This window comes from Apodemus sylvaticus, chromosome 4, assembly GCF_947179515.1.
Source record: "Apodemus sylvaticus chromosome 4, mApoSyl1.1, whole genome shotgun sequence".
NCBI classification, from domain to species: Eukaryota; Metazoa; Chordata; class Mammalia; order Rodentia; family Muridae; genus Apodemus; species Apodemus sylvaticus.
Genome location: NC_067475.1, coordinates 139,076,388 through 139,098,251, shown reverse-complemented (window position 1 = coordinate 139,098,251; position 21,864 = coordinate 139,076,388). Strand labels below are relative to the sequence as shown.

At 39.2% G+C, this 21,864-nt stretch overlaps 1 protein-coding gene across 5 annotated transcripts in view; it reads left to right on the top strand.

Annotated features, from left to right (window-relative positions):
- The window catches only part of Mecom (MDS1 and EVI1 complex locus), a 564,089-nt gene that overhangs the window by 529,731 nt on the left and 12,494 nt on the right, over positions 1-21,864 (top strand). For 2 of the 5 annotated variants that reach the window (XM_052180671.1, XM_052180675.1), the window contains 6 exons: positions 456-612; positions 4,970-6,326; positions 8,576-8,663; positions 13,311-13,337; positions 18,800-18,966; positions 20,042-20,119. In XM_052180671.1, coding sequence (XP_052036631.1) covers positions 456-612; positions 4,970-6,326; positions 8,576-8,663; positions 13,311-13,337; positions 18,800-18,966; positions 20,042-20,119 — 1,874 coding nt within the window. The remainder of the gene's footprint in view (positions 1-455; positions 613-4,969; positions 6,327-8,575; positions 8,664-13,310; positions 13,338-18,799; positions 18,967-20,041; positions 20,120-21,864) is intronic. The other 3 variants (XM_052180672.1, XM_052180674.1, XM_052180673.1) reach the window with 3 other exon arrangements.

Here is a 21,864-nt window from a genome sequence, read left to right as displayed (position 1 = left end):
TCTAGGTTTCTGGAATCACACAAAAGAAACAATGCATTTCAGTTTAACCTCTGAGGAAAATTATTTAAATTGATTTGGGGTGCTTTCATCACAATCTTTCAAATCCCGTGTGTAATGTGTCTTTATTTTAAATGGCACTTTTAATGATTAACTAGGATTGAATTTAGTCTTTGGCCCTAGTTTCTACAAAGGCCTTGACTATGGCCCAATAGTGCCATTCCTTTTGTAGTCTGATAACAGACACTGATGGATACCCCAGGATGAATACAGAAAAATGAACCATTTTTGGTTTCTTCCTCCAAGAAGTTTCTTGCACTTTGGAAATACAGCTTTCATATAGTCTTTGATTAAAACCTACACAAAAGTAAGACAAAGAAAATTCCTCTTTGAGCCATCCCTGGTCTTTCTTGTATCTGTAAGCGAAGTTTCTGGATTAATCAGTACTCATTTCCTAGCAGGTTTTCACGGACCCTAGCAACCTTCAGCGACACATTCGCTCTCAGCATGTTGGTGCCCGGGCTCATGCCTGCCCCGAATGTGGTAAAACGTTTGCTACTTCGTCAGGCCTCAAACAACACAAGCACATCCACAGCAGTGTGAAGCCCTTTATCTGTAAGTTTTTAAACACCCCAGCCTCCTTCCTGCATCGATCTTTCCTTCAACAGGCCCCCTAACAATAGCATGGCTACACGTGGCCTGTGTGGATGGGAGGAGTTGTCTTCTTAGCTTTCTTATGGTCCAAAATAGAAGGGCTATTTTATGTGTTAAGAAATATGTTTTTATAAGCTGATCTGTGTCATTTTGTCTATAATCCTTGGGGTGTTTTCTTTTAGGTGAAGTCAGTATCAGGTAAAGAATAGAGTTATCAAATAATGAAAGAAACGTCTCCCTAGGTTGCAGGATTTAATCAAGACAACCAGACTTGTCTCACACTGTACATGCTCATGGCTTTGCAAAGCAGCCAGTTACAGGTATCACTAAGCATGATGAACTGATTATAAAACCTGTCCTGGATCGCTAGGGGCTGGAAGAGGGCAAGAAGCGCTGATGCTGCTCAGATATGTGCATTAGAGTGTATGTGTGGATGGGGTAAGACGTTGCAGTGTATGTGTGGAGGGGGTAAGATGTCCTTTCCCCCTTTGCTGTCTGCTGTTTACATTGGACATCTGTAGTTCGGGTCACTTGAAAAAGCAAGGTATTTTCCCTTTGATGCTGGACAGGCTCCCTCCCCCACCCACCGGCACTCCAGCAGATTTACAAGCCTCATGCTTTCAGGGGGCATGCCCTTTGCCCACCTCCTTGGCACACCCCTGGACCCAGCACTCTAATTACGCACTTGAGGGCAAGGAGAACTCAGCTCACGGTCTTTTGTTCACCGGTGCAGCTCTGTTTCTGGGTTGTGCTGCAATAATTCAGAAGATAAACCGTTTGTTCTCACTTCGCCTAGGCAACAGCTCTGGAGCCCTTTGTTCCAGAGCTATGCTGGGTGTGTAAATATAGGGACCAAACAAGCTGTGCTACCATAGTCTAAACTGACTTTGAAGCCAGATATGGGTGGGAGTGTTTGACTCATTCCGGTACCTGGAAACACCTCTGTCTGAGCTTCTGCTTTTTGGAACTGCATGGAAACCAGTGCCCTGGCCCCCCTGGTTTGTTTATTATTTATTTATTCGGACAAGCACTGGTGGTTTGAAGTAGGTATCTGAGGTACTGTACTACTACAGGACCTGTTGGCATGCCATCTACTTTTCAGTGCCAACGTGGAGCTGCCAGAGACTAACTATACTGTTCTTTGCCTCAACACAGCCTCCCTTTGTGCTTCCAAGAGCCAGAAGTTCTTGTCTTTCCTTCTCCAGGGTACAAGAGTCTGTTTTGCTTAGATGTCTGCACCCTGGGTGGAGTGAAGACAACCAGCAGAGAAACAGAGGGTGCCCTGATCTTCCTGGGGGAAACTCTGTTGAAACCATGGGAAATTAAATATGCACTAGGAGTTTTTAGATTTTTGTTTAAAAAAAAGAAAGTATGAAAAAGAGAAAGAAAGGAAAGAAAGAAAAGAAAGAAAGCAAGACTGAAAGAAAACACTCATGACTCTAGGTCACATTTCCCTGCAAGCCTGCTTGAAGAGCTCTGGACTTTCTATATTAGTTTATTTCAGGCTCATCAGAAATAAGTGCTGTCAAGATTTATGTTTTGGTAAGAAGAGCAGAATGGATTGCAAGGAACTCTGATCATCTATCTCATGTTTTATCTATTGTTAAAACAAGCAAGCACAAGTCGCATCACATCTGCACATTCAACACAGGAACCCTGTTAAAGGGAACACTCCTACTTAAGGATCAGATTGTCCTTTCTTATTTGGCCTGCACCAGATATTTTCCTTGAATGCCTTCTTACCAATTATTGGTAAATTTAAATAACAGATGACTTTCTTCAAATATCAAATCTGACAGTGAACCATGGCATAATTACAAATAATAGCCGTGCAATTTCAGAACAAAGGGGTTTTGCAGATAGGAGTCGCCATGAGCCAGAAAGGGTGGCAGTGCACCTATGGCCGCTATCTGTTTCTCTCTCAAAGGCCACACACCATGATTTGCCCCCGCTGGTGTGTTTATGACAACTGTCTCTCATTACAGTGAGCGCAGGGTCCCTAGCGCTAAGGTAATTACTCATTGCCTTTACAGCAATCTCCAGCCTTCTCAAATAGAAACCACATGCTCTAATAGACAAAAAATATTCAGAATACTTCTTAGCTTGTTTACGAGGGAGAAAGATGCAATGTTAACTGCAGACTAATTCCTTGTTACTGAGGAAATTACACTGGAGGACAGACTACAGCATCAATTGAACCATTGACCTGGAGCCTGGTTATTGATGTCTTAGATCAAGCCTTCAAGGGTGGTAAACTAAGCTCCTGACTAAGGAAACATCCCAGATTCAATGTTTTTTGAGACCAGACACAGACTCTTCTTTTCCTGTAACAGAAGGTGCTGCCAGGCGAGTCAAGAACATCTTCTGTTATTCCAACATACGGGCTGCGGAGTTTCTTAAAACCATCCTGCTATGTGAAAGAAGAGGCGAGAGCAACAGTTTATTTCCACAACATTGCAATTTCTGTATTTACACTTGGTTAACTACTCATTAAGACATTTTCTCATAGTACTTTTAGTCCCAAAGGATAGATTTTTTTTTCAAAAAAGAGTGTTCTTTTATAAGTCCAATAATAAATGACTTGATAGTTTCTTGGAATTGCCCATAAATCAATCAGTATAATACAATCATGTGGAAGTCTGTTACCCACCTCCACGGTGATTTTATTTAGTGTATCAAGTCATATGTATGGATAGAGCCTTTTTAAAGTGCTGTCAGAACAGACTGAAGGATGTACTCTGGTAGAAATCTGAAAGAAAAAAAAAACATCTTCTCTTTCTACTAACATCCTTGTGACAGCCCCTGAAGTGTGGCAAAGACTGTTCATATTCACAGGCACACTGATGTGCAGAAGTACTGTCCAGTCTTAATCAACAACAAAAAAGCAATTGCTTAGCACTTCCTGTTTGTGGAAGGGGTGGGGGGAGGACAAATTTCCGGTGAGTTTTGCTTAACTGAGTTCTGTAAAATCATCTTTGCGTGAATTGTCTTAACCGTTTTTGTTGTTTTGATTCCCGTTTTTTGACTCGAGCATTCTGCACCTACAGTCAGTAAGCACTGGGAAGCAGTAGCTGTCAAATTTCATGTTTATTTTCTTGAAATCAATTGGTTTCAACAATTACCAGCAGAAGATATCGTATTTCCACACGTATAAAACATGCACAGAAGCATCAAAGTAAGCTCACACACAAAGTAACTCATCCCGGAAAAGTTTTTTTAAAAAAATGATGCTTAGCAATTTGATCTTATAATCCTGTAAGACTCAAACTGAGTAACGACTCCCTTGAAAGGGTGAGGGGTTACAAAGTTTGGCCTTAAAATATACTTAGAAATCTTGGCACATCTGTGAGAAGGGGGCGTGTCACTTTATTGACAAATTCTTAGTTGAAGGGGGTAGCTCAGGACCACACTGGCTGCCAGTCCCTCTCCTCTGCTTCCCATCCTCGGCGGACACACACCCAAGTCAAGCCCCGAGATAAGTGAGGAAGATACAGCAGCAAGTGAGCATGTTTCCCAAGGATGGGGGTTTCATCTGCAGGAAGGTTAACACAGCCATTGGTGTGAGAGGAAGTCGGAGGACGTGCTCATAGTTCATGGGAACCAGCAATGCAGGATGGGCCACATTCAATTTAGTTTCCTCCGCAGGCTTAAAATAGAGCCATTGTAAATTATGTCAGTCTTTCTCAATCATGAAAATGATTGTTAAAAGGGTCTCCCTATACACAATGCGCATTGTTGTGTGGCTTTGATGTGTGAACGAGGAGAGCGCATGATATAATACTGGTAAAATAGTGGGAGAACGGCTCCAGCCCTTCCCCACGGGGAGAGGGGGGAAAGGGGGAAGCTTGCAGAGGCCGGGGAAGGCTGTTTACCCTGTCTTGTTGCATCTAGTGAAGAATGTTTTAAATGCTCTGAAGTGTTCCTGCTAAACATATCTTTACTTTTTCAGACTCTGCTAGTGTTAGGAATCAGGCAGGAGAAGCACCGCATTCCGGGCCGTGTCTTTTCCATAAATATTTAAACACACAAATATTATGAAAAATATTGTGCGGCGGGGGTGTGTGGGGGGGTGGGAAATATTTACATTCTCTGAGTGAAATATTTGTGCTGCTTCGTAGACATTTGTCAGGTTGGATGCCTTGCTCTGGAATCTAGTAAAATGGCGCTTTCTCTGTTCTGGGCATCCTGATCGCTGTCTCTCAACTTCTATTCCTGGCTTCCTAATTGCAACTATTCTGGGTAAACCACTTGTGATGCTTGCTGAATCCAGAAGCCATTGTCATAAAGCCTGAGACTCTTTTTTGTTGTTTGCACACAGGTGAGGTCTGCCATAAATCCTATACTCAGTTTTCAAACCTTTGTCGTCATAAGCGCATGCATGCTGATTGCAGGACCCAAATCAAGTGCAAAGACTGTGGACAAATGTTCAGCACTACGTCTTCCTTAAATAAACACAGGAGGTTTTGTGAGGGCAAGAACCATTTTGCGGCAGGTGGATTTTTTGGCCAAGGCATTTCACTACCTGGAAACCCAGCTATGGATAAAACGTCCATGGTTAATATGAGTCATGCCAACCCGGGCCTGGCTGACTATTTTGGCACCAATAGGCATCCTGCTGGTCTTACCTTTCCAACAGCTCCTGGATTTTCCTTTAGCTTTCCTGGTCTGTTTCCTTCGGGTTTGTACCACAGGCCTCCTTTGATACCCGCTAGTCCTCCCGTTAAAGGACTATCAAGTACCGAACAGTCAAACAAGTGTCAAAGTCCCCTCTTGACACATCCTCAGATACTGCCAGCTACACAGGATATTTTGAAGGCACTATCTAAACACCCACCTGTAGGGGACAATAAGCCAGTGGAACTGCTGCCCGAGAGGTCCTCTGAAGAGAGGCCCCTTGAGAAAATCAGTGACCAGTCAGAGAGTAGTGACCTTGATGATGTCAGTACACCAAGTGGCAGTGACCTGGAAACCACCTCGGGCTCTGATCTGGAAAGTGACCTTGAAAGTGATAAAGAGAAATGTAAAGAAAATGGTAAAATGTTCAAAGACAAAGGAAGCCCTCTGCAGAATCTGGCTTCAATAAATAATAAGAAAGAATACGGCAATCATTCCGTTTTCTCAGCATCTGTAGAGGAGCAGACCGCGGTGTCAGGAGCTGTGAATGATTCTATAAAGGCTATTGCGTCTATTGCTGAAAAATACTTTGGTTCCACAGGACTGGTGGGGCTACAAGACAAAAAAGTTGGAGCGTTACCTTACCCTTCCATGTTTCCCCTCCCGTTTTTTCCAGCATTCTCTCAATCAATGTACCCATTTCCTGATAGAGACTTGAGGTCGTTACCTTTGAAAATGGAGCCCCAATCACCAAGTGAAGTTAAGAAACTGCAGAAGGGAAGTTCTGAGTCCCCCTTTGACCTCACCACTAAGAGAAAGGATGAGAAGCCCTTGACTTCAGGCCCCTCAAAGCCTCCAGGAACAACAGCCACAAGCCAAGACCAACCCCTGGACCTAAGTATGGGCAGTAGGAGCAGAGCCAGTGGGACAAAGTTGACTGAACCTCGTAAAAACCATGTATTTGGGGACAAGAAAGGAAGCCACGTGGAAACAAGGCCATCTTCCGATGGCTCCTTGCAGCATGCTAGACCTACTCCCTTCTTCATGGACCCCATTTATAGGTAAGGATGATGGGAAGAGACAGATGTGTGGAACTCTTCTTCTGATTATGATTCTGAGGATTAATTCCATCAAATTCTATTTTCAAGTTCAGAAATTGATAGATTATGCTTGGACTTATTTTTGGACATCTCTGAAATTGAGGTTTCAAAATAGGCCCACAGGATTTTTTATTATTGTTATTGTTATTATTATTATTTCGACATTATTATCATATAATCATTGTTGATAATAATTATTATTATTTCGACAATGCACTTATTTTCAAACATTGTCAAGAAGTGGAAAATATGAGAAAGCCATCTTTAAAGCAAGGCTCCTGAAGGGTTAGCACAGATATGCGTGGGCATGTAAATGGGTTGCTTATTTAGAATGACATGACCTAGAACAGTCCGCCTTCTCTTTGCTAACCCCATGGTATATATTGGCATATATTCTTCATGCACTCTCTTTCTAAATAGATTTCTTAGAACCCCCAATTATGTGAAATATTAATCACAAAATGGCTTTCTATTTATAATAAGTTTCTTAAAATAAATCTATTTAATCCTATCATTACCTGGTTTCCTTTAGTATGGGTAAATCCTATCTGTTTAATAGAATGTATTTTACATAGTATCCTGTAAGTCACCACCAAAAATGATTTGGTTTTTGGATTTTAATTTTCTTTAACCATCATATTTATTATGCCTTTTACGGATTATAGGAATTTTCATTTTACTCTGCAATTCAGATTCTGAATGGTCTCAAGACTTTGTGGAACATGCGAACTTTTTATTGAACTTCTGTAAGATAGGTTCCTCGTGTGCCTAGTGTCTCTTAATGAAGAGACTCGGTGCTGCTCTCTCATTCAGTAATACCCATGGACAGCCTCTAATCAGTGCTGGAACTGAAAGTCCTTGCCAGTGTCTTATTCTAAAGTTTGCTAGTATGCGAAAGCCGTTTCCATTCCACCCAGAGAAACAGAAGAGCCCAGTACAAAGGGCGTGGTAACATGGGCCTCTAATCCTCGCATTCAGGAGGCGGAGGCAGCAGCATCACAAGTTTGAGGCTGGTCTGAGCCTAGGTAACAAGGCCTTACCTGGGGAAAAAGAAGGCAACCTAAAATGTTCTTGTTCTACTGAGGGCCATGATGCAACTCTGGTAGAACCCCCATTGCATCGTCATCATCACCTTCCTCAGTCCGTGTCTGCTGACATCAGTTTTAAGGCTCCCATCTTTCATCTTATAAAAGACAAAGTCTCATGAAAACCCTAAAGCCTAGTGTTAATGCCAGGCCCAGGTGTGGCTTAGCCTTGTAGCGTCCAGATTTTTCATCCTGAAATGGGCCTCTCTCTCATTGCCTACTTCAGTAAGTAAAATAATTTATCTAAAATGCAGCATGAATAAAATTTCGTGAGCTCACAGCTATTATGTTTCAATAGCATTTTTAAAATTTGTGCTTGACACGGGCCTCAAACTCCCCATGCAGCCAAAGATGACCTTTAGCTCCTAACCTCTTCTTTCATTTCCCAAGTGGTCTCTAGGTCTGGCTTTCAATTATAGTTTAAACGTGCACTTACTTAAATTTTCTTAGAAAGTAATTGCCTATAGCTAGTAAAACTGAGTCCAACTCACTTCACTTCTCTATATGCCTGACTGCAGATAGAATGCGAAACATGTTTAAAGGTTATCCTTTTTTCCACACTTACTTTCTACCTTTCCTTGAAAGAGAGCTAGAGAATATTTGAGCATTTCTATACCTATCTCACACATATGTTGCTTATAAATGCATATGCCTGAGACCACCTTGAATATCTGCAACAGTGCCTAGCTAACTTGGAAGCTCCCTTGCACCCAATAGGTAGATTTATGGTAACTACAGTGGATATTTTAGAGGATGTAGTTTATGTTAGAAAAATGAATTAAATTAAAATTGTCCCAGTTTTCACCAACCATTTTAAACTCTTCTAATGTTTTTGCTCTATGTGAATCAGAAGAGTCCTACCATTGTACAGACTCCTGTAACTCAGTGAGTTCAGCTTTCAAAATCCTTTTCCAACTTAGTCAACAAGTAGGAATTTTCTATTATCAAGCAGACTTTCTCCCTTTGAGGACATAGAAGGGCCCAATGTATCCTTTTATAAGAGAGGTCTCCTTGTAAGTCTGTCCCAACAAAAACTTACGTTGGCTTTGCTGCGTTGAATGATACCAGCTGTCCTGTGATTGAGATACAAAACTGACTCTCCTAAATCTGATTTTAACCTTCCAGAGTAGAGAAAAGAAAGCTAACTGACCCGCTTGAAGCTTTGAAAGAAAAATACTTGAGACCTTCTCCAGGATTCTTGTTTCACCCACAAGTAAGTATTTTAGATTTGAGATTTCAAGCTTGTAAACTAACTTGTTGATCCCGAGAAGCAGGTGCAGTGGATCGAAAGAAACTTCAAGAACACTAGGATTTCCTCTGACGCTGCCGTGGAAGAACACAGGAAATTCTAACAGAACTAAAACCCAAGCTTTTTATAAGAAAAAAAGTCATCAGTATATGTGTAAAAATAACATAGTTTGGGTGTTACATTATTATGTGCCTTAATTCTTCATTGAGCTAAAGTGCATGTTGGAGCAAATCAGACTCAGCTAAGGAAATAAATATTGAAGTCGTCTTTTGTGTTTTAAGTTTCCTGATACAAAGATACGGATCATACTGTGACTCTTCCCAACCTCATGAAGGTCACTCCTGTCCTTTCAGTGCTTAGATAAAAACAGGAAATGAGTCTACCTGACAAGTTGTTACCATAGAGGGTGAAGGAATTTATCTAGACACCACTGGGCATTCCAGCGAAGGTCTGTAATTGCACAAGAATTCACCACAATACACAGAGCTATTTACTGAATGGAGCCAGCCCCATTTATCAAAAGACATACAGTTTCTCTTTGCAAAGGGGTATTCTGAACAGTGCTATCTTGCTGCTTCATCTTTGGGTCGCCACCCATTTAATTTTCTTTTTTGAAGACTGGTTTACATATTAATCCACAGCCAGAGAGTCATATTGAAAGTGCAAACACAGTGTCTGGAATCTACTTTTTAAAATCACATTTCATTTTGTTGTGCTTTGGTCTTTAAAGACACCAAAGATTTTAAGAAAGTACCTGACAATTTAATAGATAAATTTGTTCTGTTGTAGTAAATCCAAACCATAAATGATAGTCTTCTAAATAAGCTAGTGAAAATCTCTTCTGTTTACATAGCAAATGCATTAATTTGTCTTGGGATAAGAATCTTAACCTTTTCTCTCATGTTCTTACTTTTTCAACTGTCTCCCTTAAAATCGAAACAAGTGTGGGAGAACAGAAATCCAAACATCTGTTTTAGTTATACATAAAAACTTATTTTTGTTCCAAAATTCTCACTCTAATCAAAATTGAGAAAATATATGCTTAGGTATCAAAAGTTCCAGAAACATTCCACCATGACTTTTATATAGGAAGGTTAAGGACTGACACTGTTTATATAACCCCATCACGGGAAGAGCGAAGTGCTGGAGCAGTGAATGTTTATCAGTAAATATTTGATATTTATACTGACCTAATAACACTTGCAAGGGTTCATAGGCTAATAAGCCTGAATACAAAATACCTTATGTTTCAGATATTGAACAAAAAATACAACTCCCTTGATGTTTTCTTTTCTAATTATAAACAAAAGCACACAAGAGTCTATATTCTGTTGTTGTTTTGTGGGGTTTTTTTTGGATTTGGTTTTTTCAAGACAGGGTTTCTCTGTATAGCCCTGGCTGTCCTGGAACTCACTCTGTAGACCAGGCTGGCCCCGAACTCAGAAATCCGCCTGCCTCTCTGCCTTCCAGAGTGCTGGGATTACAGGCATGCACCACCACCGCCCGGCTAAGAGTCTATATTCTAATACACATTTAATAATAGTGATCAGATTGCTTGCCTATTTTTATTATATAAAAAGTCTAGCAATTAAGCACAAAAGAAAACAGGAATGGGGTTTAGCATCTTTGAGCAGTTTCTTCTACCTGGCTGTTTTCTTATGTATAAAAACTAGCTGATTTCAAGGTGCCCATGGCCTCTAAAAACAATTACATATCTGTAGGACTGTGTTATAAACATAGAATGTATTTATATTTAATAAGATAATATGAAGGAATGTGTTATATTTTAATATTCTCAAAGGTAACAAAGAATATGACTGATAAGGGATGTGTCCATTGCTCACGGCACAGTGATGGCCCCTCCTGTAGACTCTCTCAGGCATGCTATACGAACACAGGGGAAGTGTATTTCCTTTGCACTCACGGTGTCACATTTTGGTGTGTAGACTGCCTGTTGTTACATGTTGTTAGGACCCAGGAATGGCAACAAAAAATTAATTTGCAGTACTTAGTGTATCCTAGATCCTACAAATCAGAGTGGATTCCTGTCATTCTGGATTCAGTCTCTGTATAATGCCAATATTATATGTGGTGGGCAGTGGAGACTGCCATAGGGGACATTGGAGGAAGAGAGGAGGTAGATATTCAGGGTACCTAATTCACAAGTTATTTCCAGTCTACAGTGGATGGCTGTTTAAAGTGCCATTCCTGCAATTTTAATAAGTAATACTTGGTAGGTGAATTCCTGGGACACAGCAGGAAAAGTTGAACTCTACCTTCAAGTTCACTGTCTTTGGAGAGGTCTGTTCTTTCAGAAAACTTTGCTCATGTCCCAAGGTTAGGCATTTTGTTTGTTTGTTTTTGTTTCTGTATTCTATCAATTCCATTCTAACTTCAACTAATAAAACCAAAACTTAGGGTTTGGGATTAGGAGAAATTGTGCCACAAAGTGTCTTTATTATTTAATTATAGCAAAAGTGCTTTGGTTTTGAGGAAGATTGTTTATCTCTTTGTGTATAATAGAACACACGGCTTTACAGGGTAGCTATAAATTGCAAGGTTTACAAAGAGGGGTGTATTTGACACTGTGTCTGGTCTCTGAAAGGACCTAATGGGGATCCTTAGAAATGGATGCACCTCTCCCATAGTGAGGAGAAAGTCACTGTAGTAAGCTTTTCATGTCCTGATCTACTTTCTAAGTCATGACTTCCCCATATACCTCAGGCTGTTTAGAAAGGTGGAAATTGTGCCCTTTGCATGGCCTTACTATGTAGATGCTGTAAGCCAACACAGAAAGGCTAGGCCCTGCTACCAGGGCTTTCCACGATTTAAAAGCTAAATAAATGCTTGGGTAAGACCATTTAAAGACTCTTTGCATTTAAAATTCATTGAAACGTGTAGGAGTTGCTGGCATTCACTGTTTTTCAGGCTATCACACAACAACGAGGATATCATATTCTAAGATATCAGATTTCTTCTGACACATTTTCTCAGCTGCTTTAGAAAACTGTGAAGACATATATACCAAGTCTGGTTAATGGCATGCCATGGAGAAGCCAAGTTTTACACTATGTTAAACATAATCCTGCCATACAACTCAGTCTTTAGACAATAATAAAAGAATAAGTCAATACATATTTATTGGATTTTACTGAAAGACTGTTAGCCTATCTTACTGCTTATAGCATTGCAATGTTTTAATTGTGTCAAAGAATTTAGAACACACACACATACACACACACACACTCACATATGTCCAAATTAAGAGATAAGTCCTTAGAGTCCAAGTTTCTCCACTCAGTACTTGAAGAAGCAATTTGTGCTATCAGGCCGTTGGAAGACACCCCAGCTTTTGCTTCTCTTCATCAGATCTACTCAGTAGTTGGCTAACAGGAGTAATGAGCACTGAAGATGTTCTTCCTGGGTACACAGTTGGAGATTATCTTTGGTTCTTTAGGTTGAATTCTAATTTTGAAATAGAAAGCAGGGCCAGGAAGAGCTAAGGTGGAGAGAGTGTGTCGCTGAGTAATACCACGGATTGTCCACTTCTCTAGTTCTTGGTCAGGGCATCTTCCACTCACGTCACAGATCATTGGGAATGAAGTAAAAACCATTAGTGATTATAACTACGTCAAATTGGTTATGATCCAGGGTTTGTTTTTCCTGCACTTTTGATATTACTCTTGGTTATTTTCATATCTTATTTTCATAGAGCTGATGTTTTTCATCTATATCAAAGACTGTTTGCATATGCTTTCTCTTTTATTCAGTTGCTTACATGGCCTGACCATGCGTCTACTATATTTCAAGGAGCTGAGGAAAACATAACATATCCAGGCTGTCACTTACACATTGTTGTAGGAAACCAGACATGTCCTTTGCCTTTAATATTCTATTTCTCTTTCCTATTGGCACATTTCTTACTTATCATCAAGCTTATGCAAGCGCGGAATGTTTCTACTACCTGATATATTTCAAGGGTATAAACTTCAGCCTTTTGTAGAGCCTCTAAGCTATGGAAGCTTTCCCTGAAGACTGTGACCATAATTGACACAATTATGATTTGGCATATTCTGTATTCTGATGACCAATAACCTAAGTCCCTTACTACCAAGCATGGAATTCCAAAAAATAACAGTTCCAATAAAAGAATTATCTTTTATGATGTAATTATTCCCATTTTAGTAAATGCCATATTTTCCTTATTATTGATGTGATAGAAATGAAACAGACTGGATTATGACAGGAAATTGCCTTAAATGAAATGAAAACAGAATTTGGGAAATTTGGGACCATAGCTTTGTAGTGAATAATAAAAAGGGAAGGATCCCTTGCCTGATTATGGACTCCATAGCACACATCTCAGAGTGATGGCTATTCTGGTTTTTAACCAAGCTTGGTTCGATGATTAATTTCAGGAAGTAGAGGAAACTCACCAGTGTTATATATAGACTTAATTTTAATTTCTAGAAATTTTACTCAAGATAGATAGAGTTACAAGATAAGTAAAAGTTGTCAGATTAGAATAAATGTTCATTTCTCAGAGGAGAAATTGCAGTAAAGATCCAACACAGAAGTAATTTTCTGTTTCTGTTTCAATTTTGCTACCAGTTCCCACTACCTGACCAGAGAACGTGGGTAAGTCCTTACATTTTTGACTAAAGTAATGTAGCCTTAAAGAGAATAGAGCTTATTCTGAATGCCAGGCAGTCATGAATCTGGAGCTGTCCATGACATGATAGGGGCAAAGCACATGGTTTCCCTGCTCATCCAACACCAGAATACTCTCAGTAGAATGAGGCATTTAATAAACTGAAAATAACTTATGCAACAACTTTACTTGCTGAGTCACAAAGTATATAATTATACTTTGATTTTTTGTGTCCTCATATAGACTATATGGGGAGTTTTGAAATGAATCAAGTAGAAACCATTATTATTTGGGCCAACATATTACAGATTTTTTTTATAAAGTCTCAAGCAGCGTAAGACCTGAACTTGTGTAGAAACACAGTCTGACTCTGGATTTGCAGTTCCTCTATCCTGAGGCAGATATGAAACTAAACTTTGGTACCTAAGTACTGCATGGCCTTCTCAGAACTAGGTCTCCTTTCTGTAACTTTTTGCTATCATGTATAAGTAACTCTGGTTTCAGCTCATGAAGTACATGGAAGGAAGCATTCTCATTTTATACTTCATTCTGTCATGGAACTTGGATAGGTAGCATACATTTCAAATTTCTATATAAATGTCTAGATGTTTACAATATCACTCAAAATGCCCTGCTTCACAGGGATACAGACAACCTTGGGGTAATATTTGTATCCGAGAGTCACATTTTTTCCCCATATGAACTTAATTAGGTAGAAAATATTAGCACTTACTTATTTCTTATAATTATTCATTACCATGAGTTTCACCATTTTTTCTGTTGTGGAGTCTGATGAATTGTGAATTCACTATTGTTGAACATCTAAGGATTAATCTCATATATTTAAAAAGTATTTTTTATATAAAATATAAAAGTATTTTTTAGTGGTGAGGGAAGAACATGAAAGAGGTGGGGGCCCTAGTGAGAAAGTGTGCAAGCCCCTATTTTAATTGTGCTAAGCTATACAGCAGTGGGGCTTTCCTTAAAATGTTCTGGCTAGCACCTTCTGGATTTCTCCTCTCCCTTCTCCAGCACAGGTCTGATCTGATGTTCTCATGTCTCAGTTTTCTTATCCTCCTTAGGGTACAGTGTGACTTTGACACTCGAGGGTCATTATCTGCTTAAACCTTGCGACGCTCACCACTGTGTGTGTCATCACACCCACTGGCCAAGCCACTGACCATCCAGGCTTCCTCTCTGCATTAGCACTGTAATGTCCGGAAGCGCTCCTTTCCACCGTTTTCAAGGCTGCAATTTACGTTTGTGTTATAAAATTGATACTCGTGATAAATACTGAAGACACAGGCTTATAAATCTTGATGGCAAATAAACTCTCAGTGATTTTTGTCATCATGACTGTTGAACTTAATTCACCAGTGAGATAAACATAAAATACGAGTATTTATTTCTCCCTCAAATGACCACGGTTTTGAGGTTTCTCAAGATTATCAAGTAAACAAATATAGAAGTCTATTGACTCCACGAACTTTCCCATCCTGTTGTTTATGAATAGTTAGTTGTTTTATGATAAAGTCATATGTAATCTAATTGGGAATCATTAGTTCACATAATTCATTGTGTGCCTGGACAGATATACTATTTCCCATAATCAGGTTGTCACTTTAATAGTTCTGATGAGAAACTTTGCAGGACTTCAGTAATTGGCACTCAGATAATAAATATTAAGCTAGGTGCTTACATCCATGTTAGTAGATATTTTTAAATTACTGAACTCTGTTTGATGAGGAACATAGATACAGTTTGGTGTAATAGCTAGGGAATTATGTCTAAATAGTTTGCGTCAGTATAAAGTTAATAGCCTCTTGGGGACTGGACGGGAGAGAAATAACTTCCTTCTCCAGACATCTGGCTGTAGATACTATCAGCAACTATTATATATATGCAAATAAAATTAATACTCCATTGGAAAAAAATCTCTCATTTGCTGATCTTAGATTAGTTGAAGATATTAATGGGTCATATGACAATATACTACTAGAACATTCAGTGAATACTTCTCTTTCCTTTAGTTTCCCTGAATTTGTATTAATTGTATCTGTTTTCTTTTTATTGGATTTTTCCTAATTAGATAATATAAATTACATCTAGCCATATTCTACTATATTAATCTCATTTTTATCTTGACTTTTAAAAATACCAAGTCACTAGGCTCTGGTGGCTTATGCCTTTAATACCCACACTTGAGAGGCAGAGGCAGGCTGAGTTCTAGGAGTTCAGAGCTAGCCTGGCCTACAGCGAGAGTTTCCAGGACAGCCAAAGCTACACAGTGAAACCTTGTCTTGAAGAACCAAAAATACATACATATATATATATATGTACATATACATATATATACATATATATATACATACATACATACATACATACATACATGCGTACATGTATATAAAGTCAGACTTTAAAATCAATATCACAGAGTACTATTTCTATATAAGTTAGATAAGATGTTTCTTCTCGAGGAATATCACAAGTTAGGGCAGATAGAAGGAGAGAGCTGAGGCTTTTTAACTCATATATTAAATAACCTAGTCAGGTCTGGGTCGGATCATCGTTGGTCACAGAACTGCTAGATTAGACTAAGCAGACACCAGCTGCACGGTGTCTAACTTGCCTCAATCTGTTCAGACAGGGGTGTTTAGTCACTTTGACTGAGACAAGGGATGTGAGGGCGAATCTCAGGAAAAGGAAAGAAGGTGGAGTGAGAGCTTGGTGTCTAGCTAGCTGGACAGCATGTGTGTGTACCTGTGTGTATGTGTGTGTGTGTGAACGTTTGTGTGAGAGTGTGTGTTTATGTATGTATATATATGTATATATATGTATGTGCATGCATCTGTGTGTGCCTGTATATAAATGAGTATGTATGTATTTTGTGTGAGCATGTACATGTATACACACATGCTTCCATGCGTGTTTATTTCTTAGAGCTATTGCTCAGTTTCCATGGTCTGCTTTTCTCTTCTCCATCCATTTTTATCCTCTTTTCATTTGACCCCCAGAAGTCAAAGCTGAGTGTGGCTTTGAAGAGAAAACAGTTGGGTAATGTCTACTCTTTCTCCTACTGTCTTTGAGGATGTCATCCTGTGGCTGTTGCGTCTAGCATATGTTTTTTTATTTCGTGATTTTTTTTTTCCCCACACTGAAACTGTTGGAGGGGAAGTAAGCACACTGCTCCTTCTTCAGAAGGAGGTAGCCATTCGCGGCTCCTAAAGCCTGACACATTCCTGACAGCCAACTGCTCTCGAATAACTCAAGGGCTTGTAGTTTCTGTGTGCTGGAGATGAAAGCTGAGAATCACAACAGCGGTGAGTAGGCTGCTTTCCAGAAAAGAGGAGCAGTCTTCCTGACAAGACGCACTGCTGCCGCTGTCTGCGCATGCGCAGGACGGACATTCACATTATTTAAAATTACTTGGTAATGAAACATTCCACAAAAGTTAAATGTACATAAATAAAATGTTTATAGCCACCACCCATGCACCCACGGCTCTGCCCTCTGAATGCGTGAGAACACTGCGACCCTTCTTGTGTTTCTCACTGCTTGTCAGATTGCAGTCCGGAGGTTATTTTTCACTCAGATAATTTATTCCACGGTAGATAGATTATCAAAATGATTTTCTGCAAGGAACAATTAGGAGGAATAAATGCAAATAAAATAGCATCACAAGCTATTTCTGAATTGATTTTTAATAAATATGCTGAACACGCTAACACTGGCTGGAAGCGGGCAGCGACTGTGCTGGGCAGGGACAGAGCTTCCGCCGAGCACCCCGCCCAGCATCATCATTCTGTATCTTTGCCCTGTGATCAGTATGTGTCGAAATCCTTCATAGTGACAAATGTGCTGTCCACTTGCATCTGTGGAGAATGTTTTAGCTGCTGAGTGATTATGAATCAAACCCTTGAGCTTAGAGCCCTCACTGCCTCCCAATGCATTCACATTTGTCGCCTGGCAAGTAAATGTATCTTGACTTTCCTCTGAGATATTTTTTTTATGTGCTGTGTTTGATGAAAGACACTTGGCAAATTGGCAGTGGTACCCTGTACGTTGCAATTTGTAACCAGCATTAGGAGTCCAGGCATGAAATGAGAGGGCAGTTCCAGGATAAAGAGGAAAGAGAGAGAGCTAACTAGAACATGAATAGTCGTTTGAAGAATTAAACATACAACATGCTCTTTGTGAAGAAAAAATAATATTTGGGATTTTGGCTTTAGGTTGTGAAATTTATGCTATTCTGTCTAGCTGTCCATCCAGAAAAATTCACACCTTGTTACTTTTCCTTTTGAGCAAAAGACATACTGCGTTTTCTTTTTAACTTGATCTTGTAAAGTACTTCTCTATCTCTGTCTTGATGTCTCTTTAGAAAACAAAACAAAAACGTATGCTTTTCATTGGCCAGTTGTTTGAATTTTCAGTTGCTACCTAGATCCTGTGTCTGCCGCCAAAGCTCTTTGAGGCATATGCAGAACACATATGAAGTACTTTTAGTTGGTATTTCTTTGATAATTTAGTACTCTGCAAAACAAATTAACTGAACAAGATGGCCAGAATAGCTGTGTCTGTTCAAAAGTTTGTAGTGCATAGTTCTCAAATAAAATATATGTACCAAGGAAACATTTAAGGAAAGTTGAAGAAAAAAGGAGAATCCATGCTATCATAGATGATAAAAACCAAACTAAGTTGAAAAGAAAATACAGCCCTCTAAACCGTTTGAGTCCTTTAAACACACTATTGGGTGGATGATAAACCATGTGCATCTCTTAGAGTCTGGCAAGAGAGTATGTACTGGAGTGGGAACCACTTTCTTATATGATAATATCCATTCCACGTGAAATTATTGGAAGACTCCATAAACTCATTTAAACTAAATCTGTTCAGAACAAATGATCATTTCATCAAAATTCCTTGTATACGATTCCCCCTTAAAATTTTATATTGTCCAGACACTAATTTAGCATAGCATTAGGAAATACACTTTTTACACATTGAACTTTTGTCTCTGGACTGCATACATTTTGCTTGAGCTGTGCCCTTTGAAGACTTTATGTTCTTTTTTACCATCAGTTCTTTTCATGGAACACCATGGCTCTTAGATTCTTAATTACTTATGCATACTTGGTTGCATCTTTCCCTAAAATTTTCAGTTTTTCATTGATAGCATAGTGTTGTCAATTACATAAAGTCTTACTTGGTTTTATTATCTCTATGGGGTATTATTCCACTACTCAAATCATATTACTATGGTGTGGCCCAACCGGGTCACTGTGGAAGAAGTTCGCCTAGCTTAGTTTTTCAGATAGCACTGAAACCCTACAGTCTCTCTCAGAATCTGTTGCATGTGGAAGATCTGAAGTCTTCCCATGGATAGGCGGGAGATCATTGCTGCAGCAAAGATCTCAAACCCTTCACGGTCCGCGTTTGTTCCTTTCAGATGTCGGCTATTGAGAACATGGCGGAAAAGCTAGAAAGCTTCAGCGCCCTGAAACCAGAGGCCAGCGAGCTCCTGCAGTCAGTGCCCTCCATGTTCAGCTTCCGGGCGCCTCCCAATACCCTGCCAGAGAACCTGCTGCGGAAGGGGAAAGAACGCTACACCTGCAGGTATGAGGAGCGGGTACACCTCCCTCCCCGCTCAAAATTGCCCCTTTGTTTTAGAACAGCCTGTTGTCTGTTTTACAAATTAATCTTAATTGGATGCCCCCAGAGCAGCTATGATAGACCTCAGCCACTTCAAAGTGCTCTTTATTTATTTAGTGATATATAAAAATGGTGGTTTAAATAATTATTGTTAAAAGAGAATTCCAGTGCTGACCATTGGGTGGTGAGATGCGGAAACGGTCCGGATTCCAGTTACTTGTCTCACATGAATAGTTAAGAATTTTCTTTCACAGTTAATTATTTTCGAGCAAATGCAGATTATTGTATTTATTTAGAATCATGCATATATTTATTAATTGCTGTAGCCATGGTTTTGAATAAAGCTATTTGCAAAGGACAAATGAGGTCCGTCAGTGAGGAAAGCTGGTTAACACCTTTCTTGGTACTCACTGGGGAGAGAGCAAATCTTCTTTTATGCATCTACCGTGTTTCCAAATAGTGCATAATAACTTCTCAATAATTTGCAGAAATTTGTACTATCCGATTCAAGTACATCAATTTCTCTAGTCTTTGGACAACTTGTCACCTTCTTTCCAAAAATAATTTCTGTGGAAATACCTTAATGATTGAAATCTTAGGGTCTTGTCTGGTCTGTTAGCACTCATGGTATTAGGAGATGTCACTGTGTCTGAATTGTAAAATGAGTAGAAACATGTGAAATATGTTTACATCAAACCAGATCACAAATGCTTGTCATTTTTTTCCTCTTCTCTGATTCAGTTTTGTGAGCGTAAAGATATGGACTTAATAAAATTGACTCATGGGGGTGATTGGGACTAATGCCTTTTTTCATAAACTACTCACTTATGTGTGAACAAATTCAACCAGATCGCCTAATGCAGTCTTTGATTGTAGAGTTATTTATAGCTTTAGAATGGCTTTGTTGCAAATTGTAAATGCTAGAGACATGTGTTGCATGCAGAATTAATTAAGTCAAGAATAAGCATACGACCACTCTGTGCTGTGGTGGAACAGTCAACTGGGCTGACTTTCTCTTATGAATATCTTTCCTTCAAAGGTACTGTGGCAAGATTTTTCCAAGGTCTGCGAACCTAACACGGCACTTGAGAACACACACAGGAGAGCAACCTTACAGGTTTGACAGTGGTTTCTCTAAATATCTTGATAAATACTGTAATAGTCAATGTTCATTAGGTCACAGTGTAATAAGAACTAGTTTGGGGAATATTTAAATGTATACTAAAATTTGAGTATATCTGCTAGGGTTCAAACTAGGAATGTCTTTTCCTCATCAAATGAGACTTCTTAGTTTTCAGTCTGCAATATCTAGTATAATTTTTAATAGCATACATGGTTAACAACCTTTAAAATCACTTTAGCTTTAGTTCTCTTTCTTCTCAAAAACCAGTATCATTTTAGTTTATAAAACTCAGAACACTAAAGTTGCTGTCATTCAAGCCTCAAAGTCTCTGCCAGGAATTAACATCCAAATATATCTGCTTCCTTCATACAACTAAGTCATCGCCCACAGATCTCAACAGGGGGCTTAAGAAACAAACATCTTGAACCTCAGAAGAAGGAAAAAATGTTTAGATTTAGAGACTGAACAGACAGTATTCTAGGAAAAGGGCCAGTTCTATCAATAGTTTCTTATTCTGTTAAATGCTAAAATTAACCAAACTGCACACAGGGCCCAGGTAACTGTAATGTCACTGCTTACAATACATTGAAAATAGCAACATGGCCAGTTTTAAAGTGCAACTCATTATTTAAAGTGTAATACTTTGCCTCAGTATTAGAATTCAAGTTAGGATTTCCCCAAGAGTGCATAGAATGTATCTTAAGCAACATTTTAGTTTGATCATCCTTTAACATTCTTAAGGAATGTATAGTTAGTATATTTATGTTGACCTGAATGCTAATTTTTCATTACAATAAACAAATTTATCATGTTTCAAAGTTATTGTTTATAAATATGATAATGAATTAAAAGGGCAGGTAGAGAAGGCTCAGCAGCTCGCCACAGAACAGATCGTAATGCCTGGAATTTGATTTCAGGGGCCTTTGATGCCTCTGGATTCCACAGTCCCCTTTAGTCATGGGCCCATATCTACTCTCCTACACCCACATTTAATGAAACATGTAAATCTTAAAAAGAGAGAATGAAAACATGGGAAGGCCGATGCTCATTCAAAGATAATTGATATTTTAGAAGGAGCTCGGGACTTTTGTGTTTTCTTAAGAACCTTGTTTCTATGAATAAATGTCACTTGCACTTTATATGTGACAAAATGAATTTAGTAAAACAGATCTCTTAAGCTAAGAACAATGGGCAATGTTAGGTAACATCCCTTTGGAGAATCTTCTATCACCCAGGAAATCTGCTTACATGGAAAGGTTTCTTCATTTACTTTCGTTGTGGCTGAGTGGTGTCCCAAGGCACAGCTATGACATCATGCTCTGGTCATTCTGTATTGAATTCAGTAGTCATAGTCTGCTTTGGACGTCTTGCTGTTCTCCATGTGGCTAAAAACACACAAACTAGAATCTTCACAGCTGGAAATCTCAAATGATTTGTCTACCTTTTCCATTTTACAAATAGGGGAAAATAAGAAATCAAACCTTAAAGACTCAGTGAAGCAGTTTTCAGCAAAACCAGAACGGGGAAGTGGGAAGGGGTGGGTAGGAGGACAGGGGGAGAGAAGGGGGCTTACGGGACTTTCGGGGAGGGGGGGGCTGGAAAAGGGGAAATCATTTGAAATGTAAATAAAAAATACATCGAATAAAAAAAAAAGAAATCAAACTTTGAGGTGCTTGAGGTGTTGAGGTGGTGACTGTGCTCTGTGAAGTTCAGTTCCCAGGCTGGAGTTTCTATTTTGG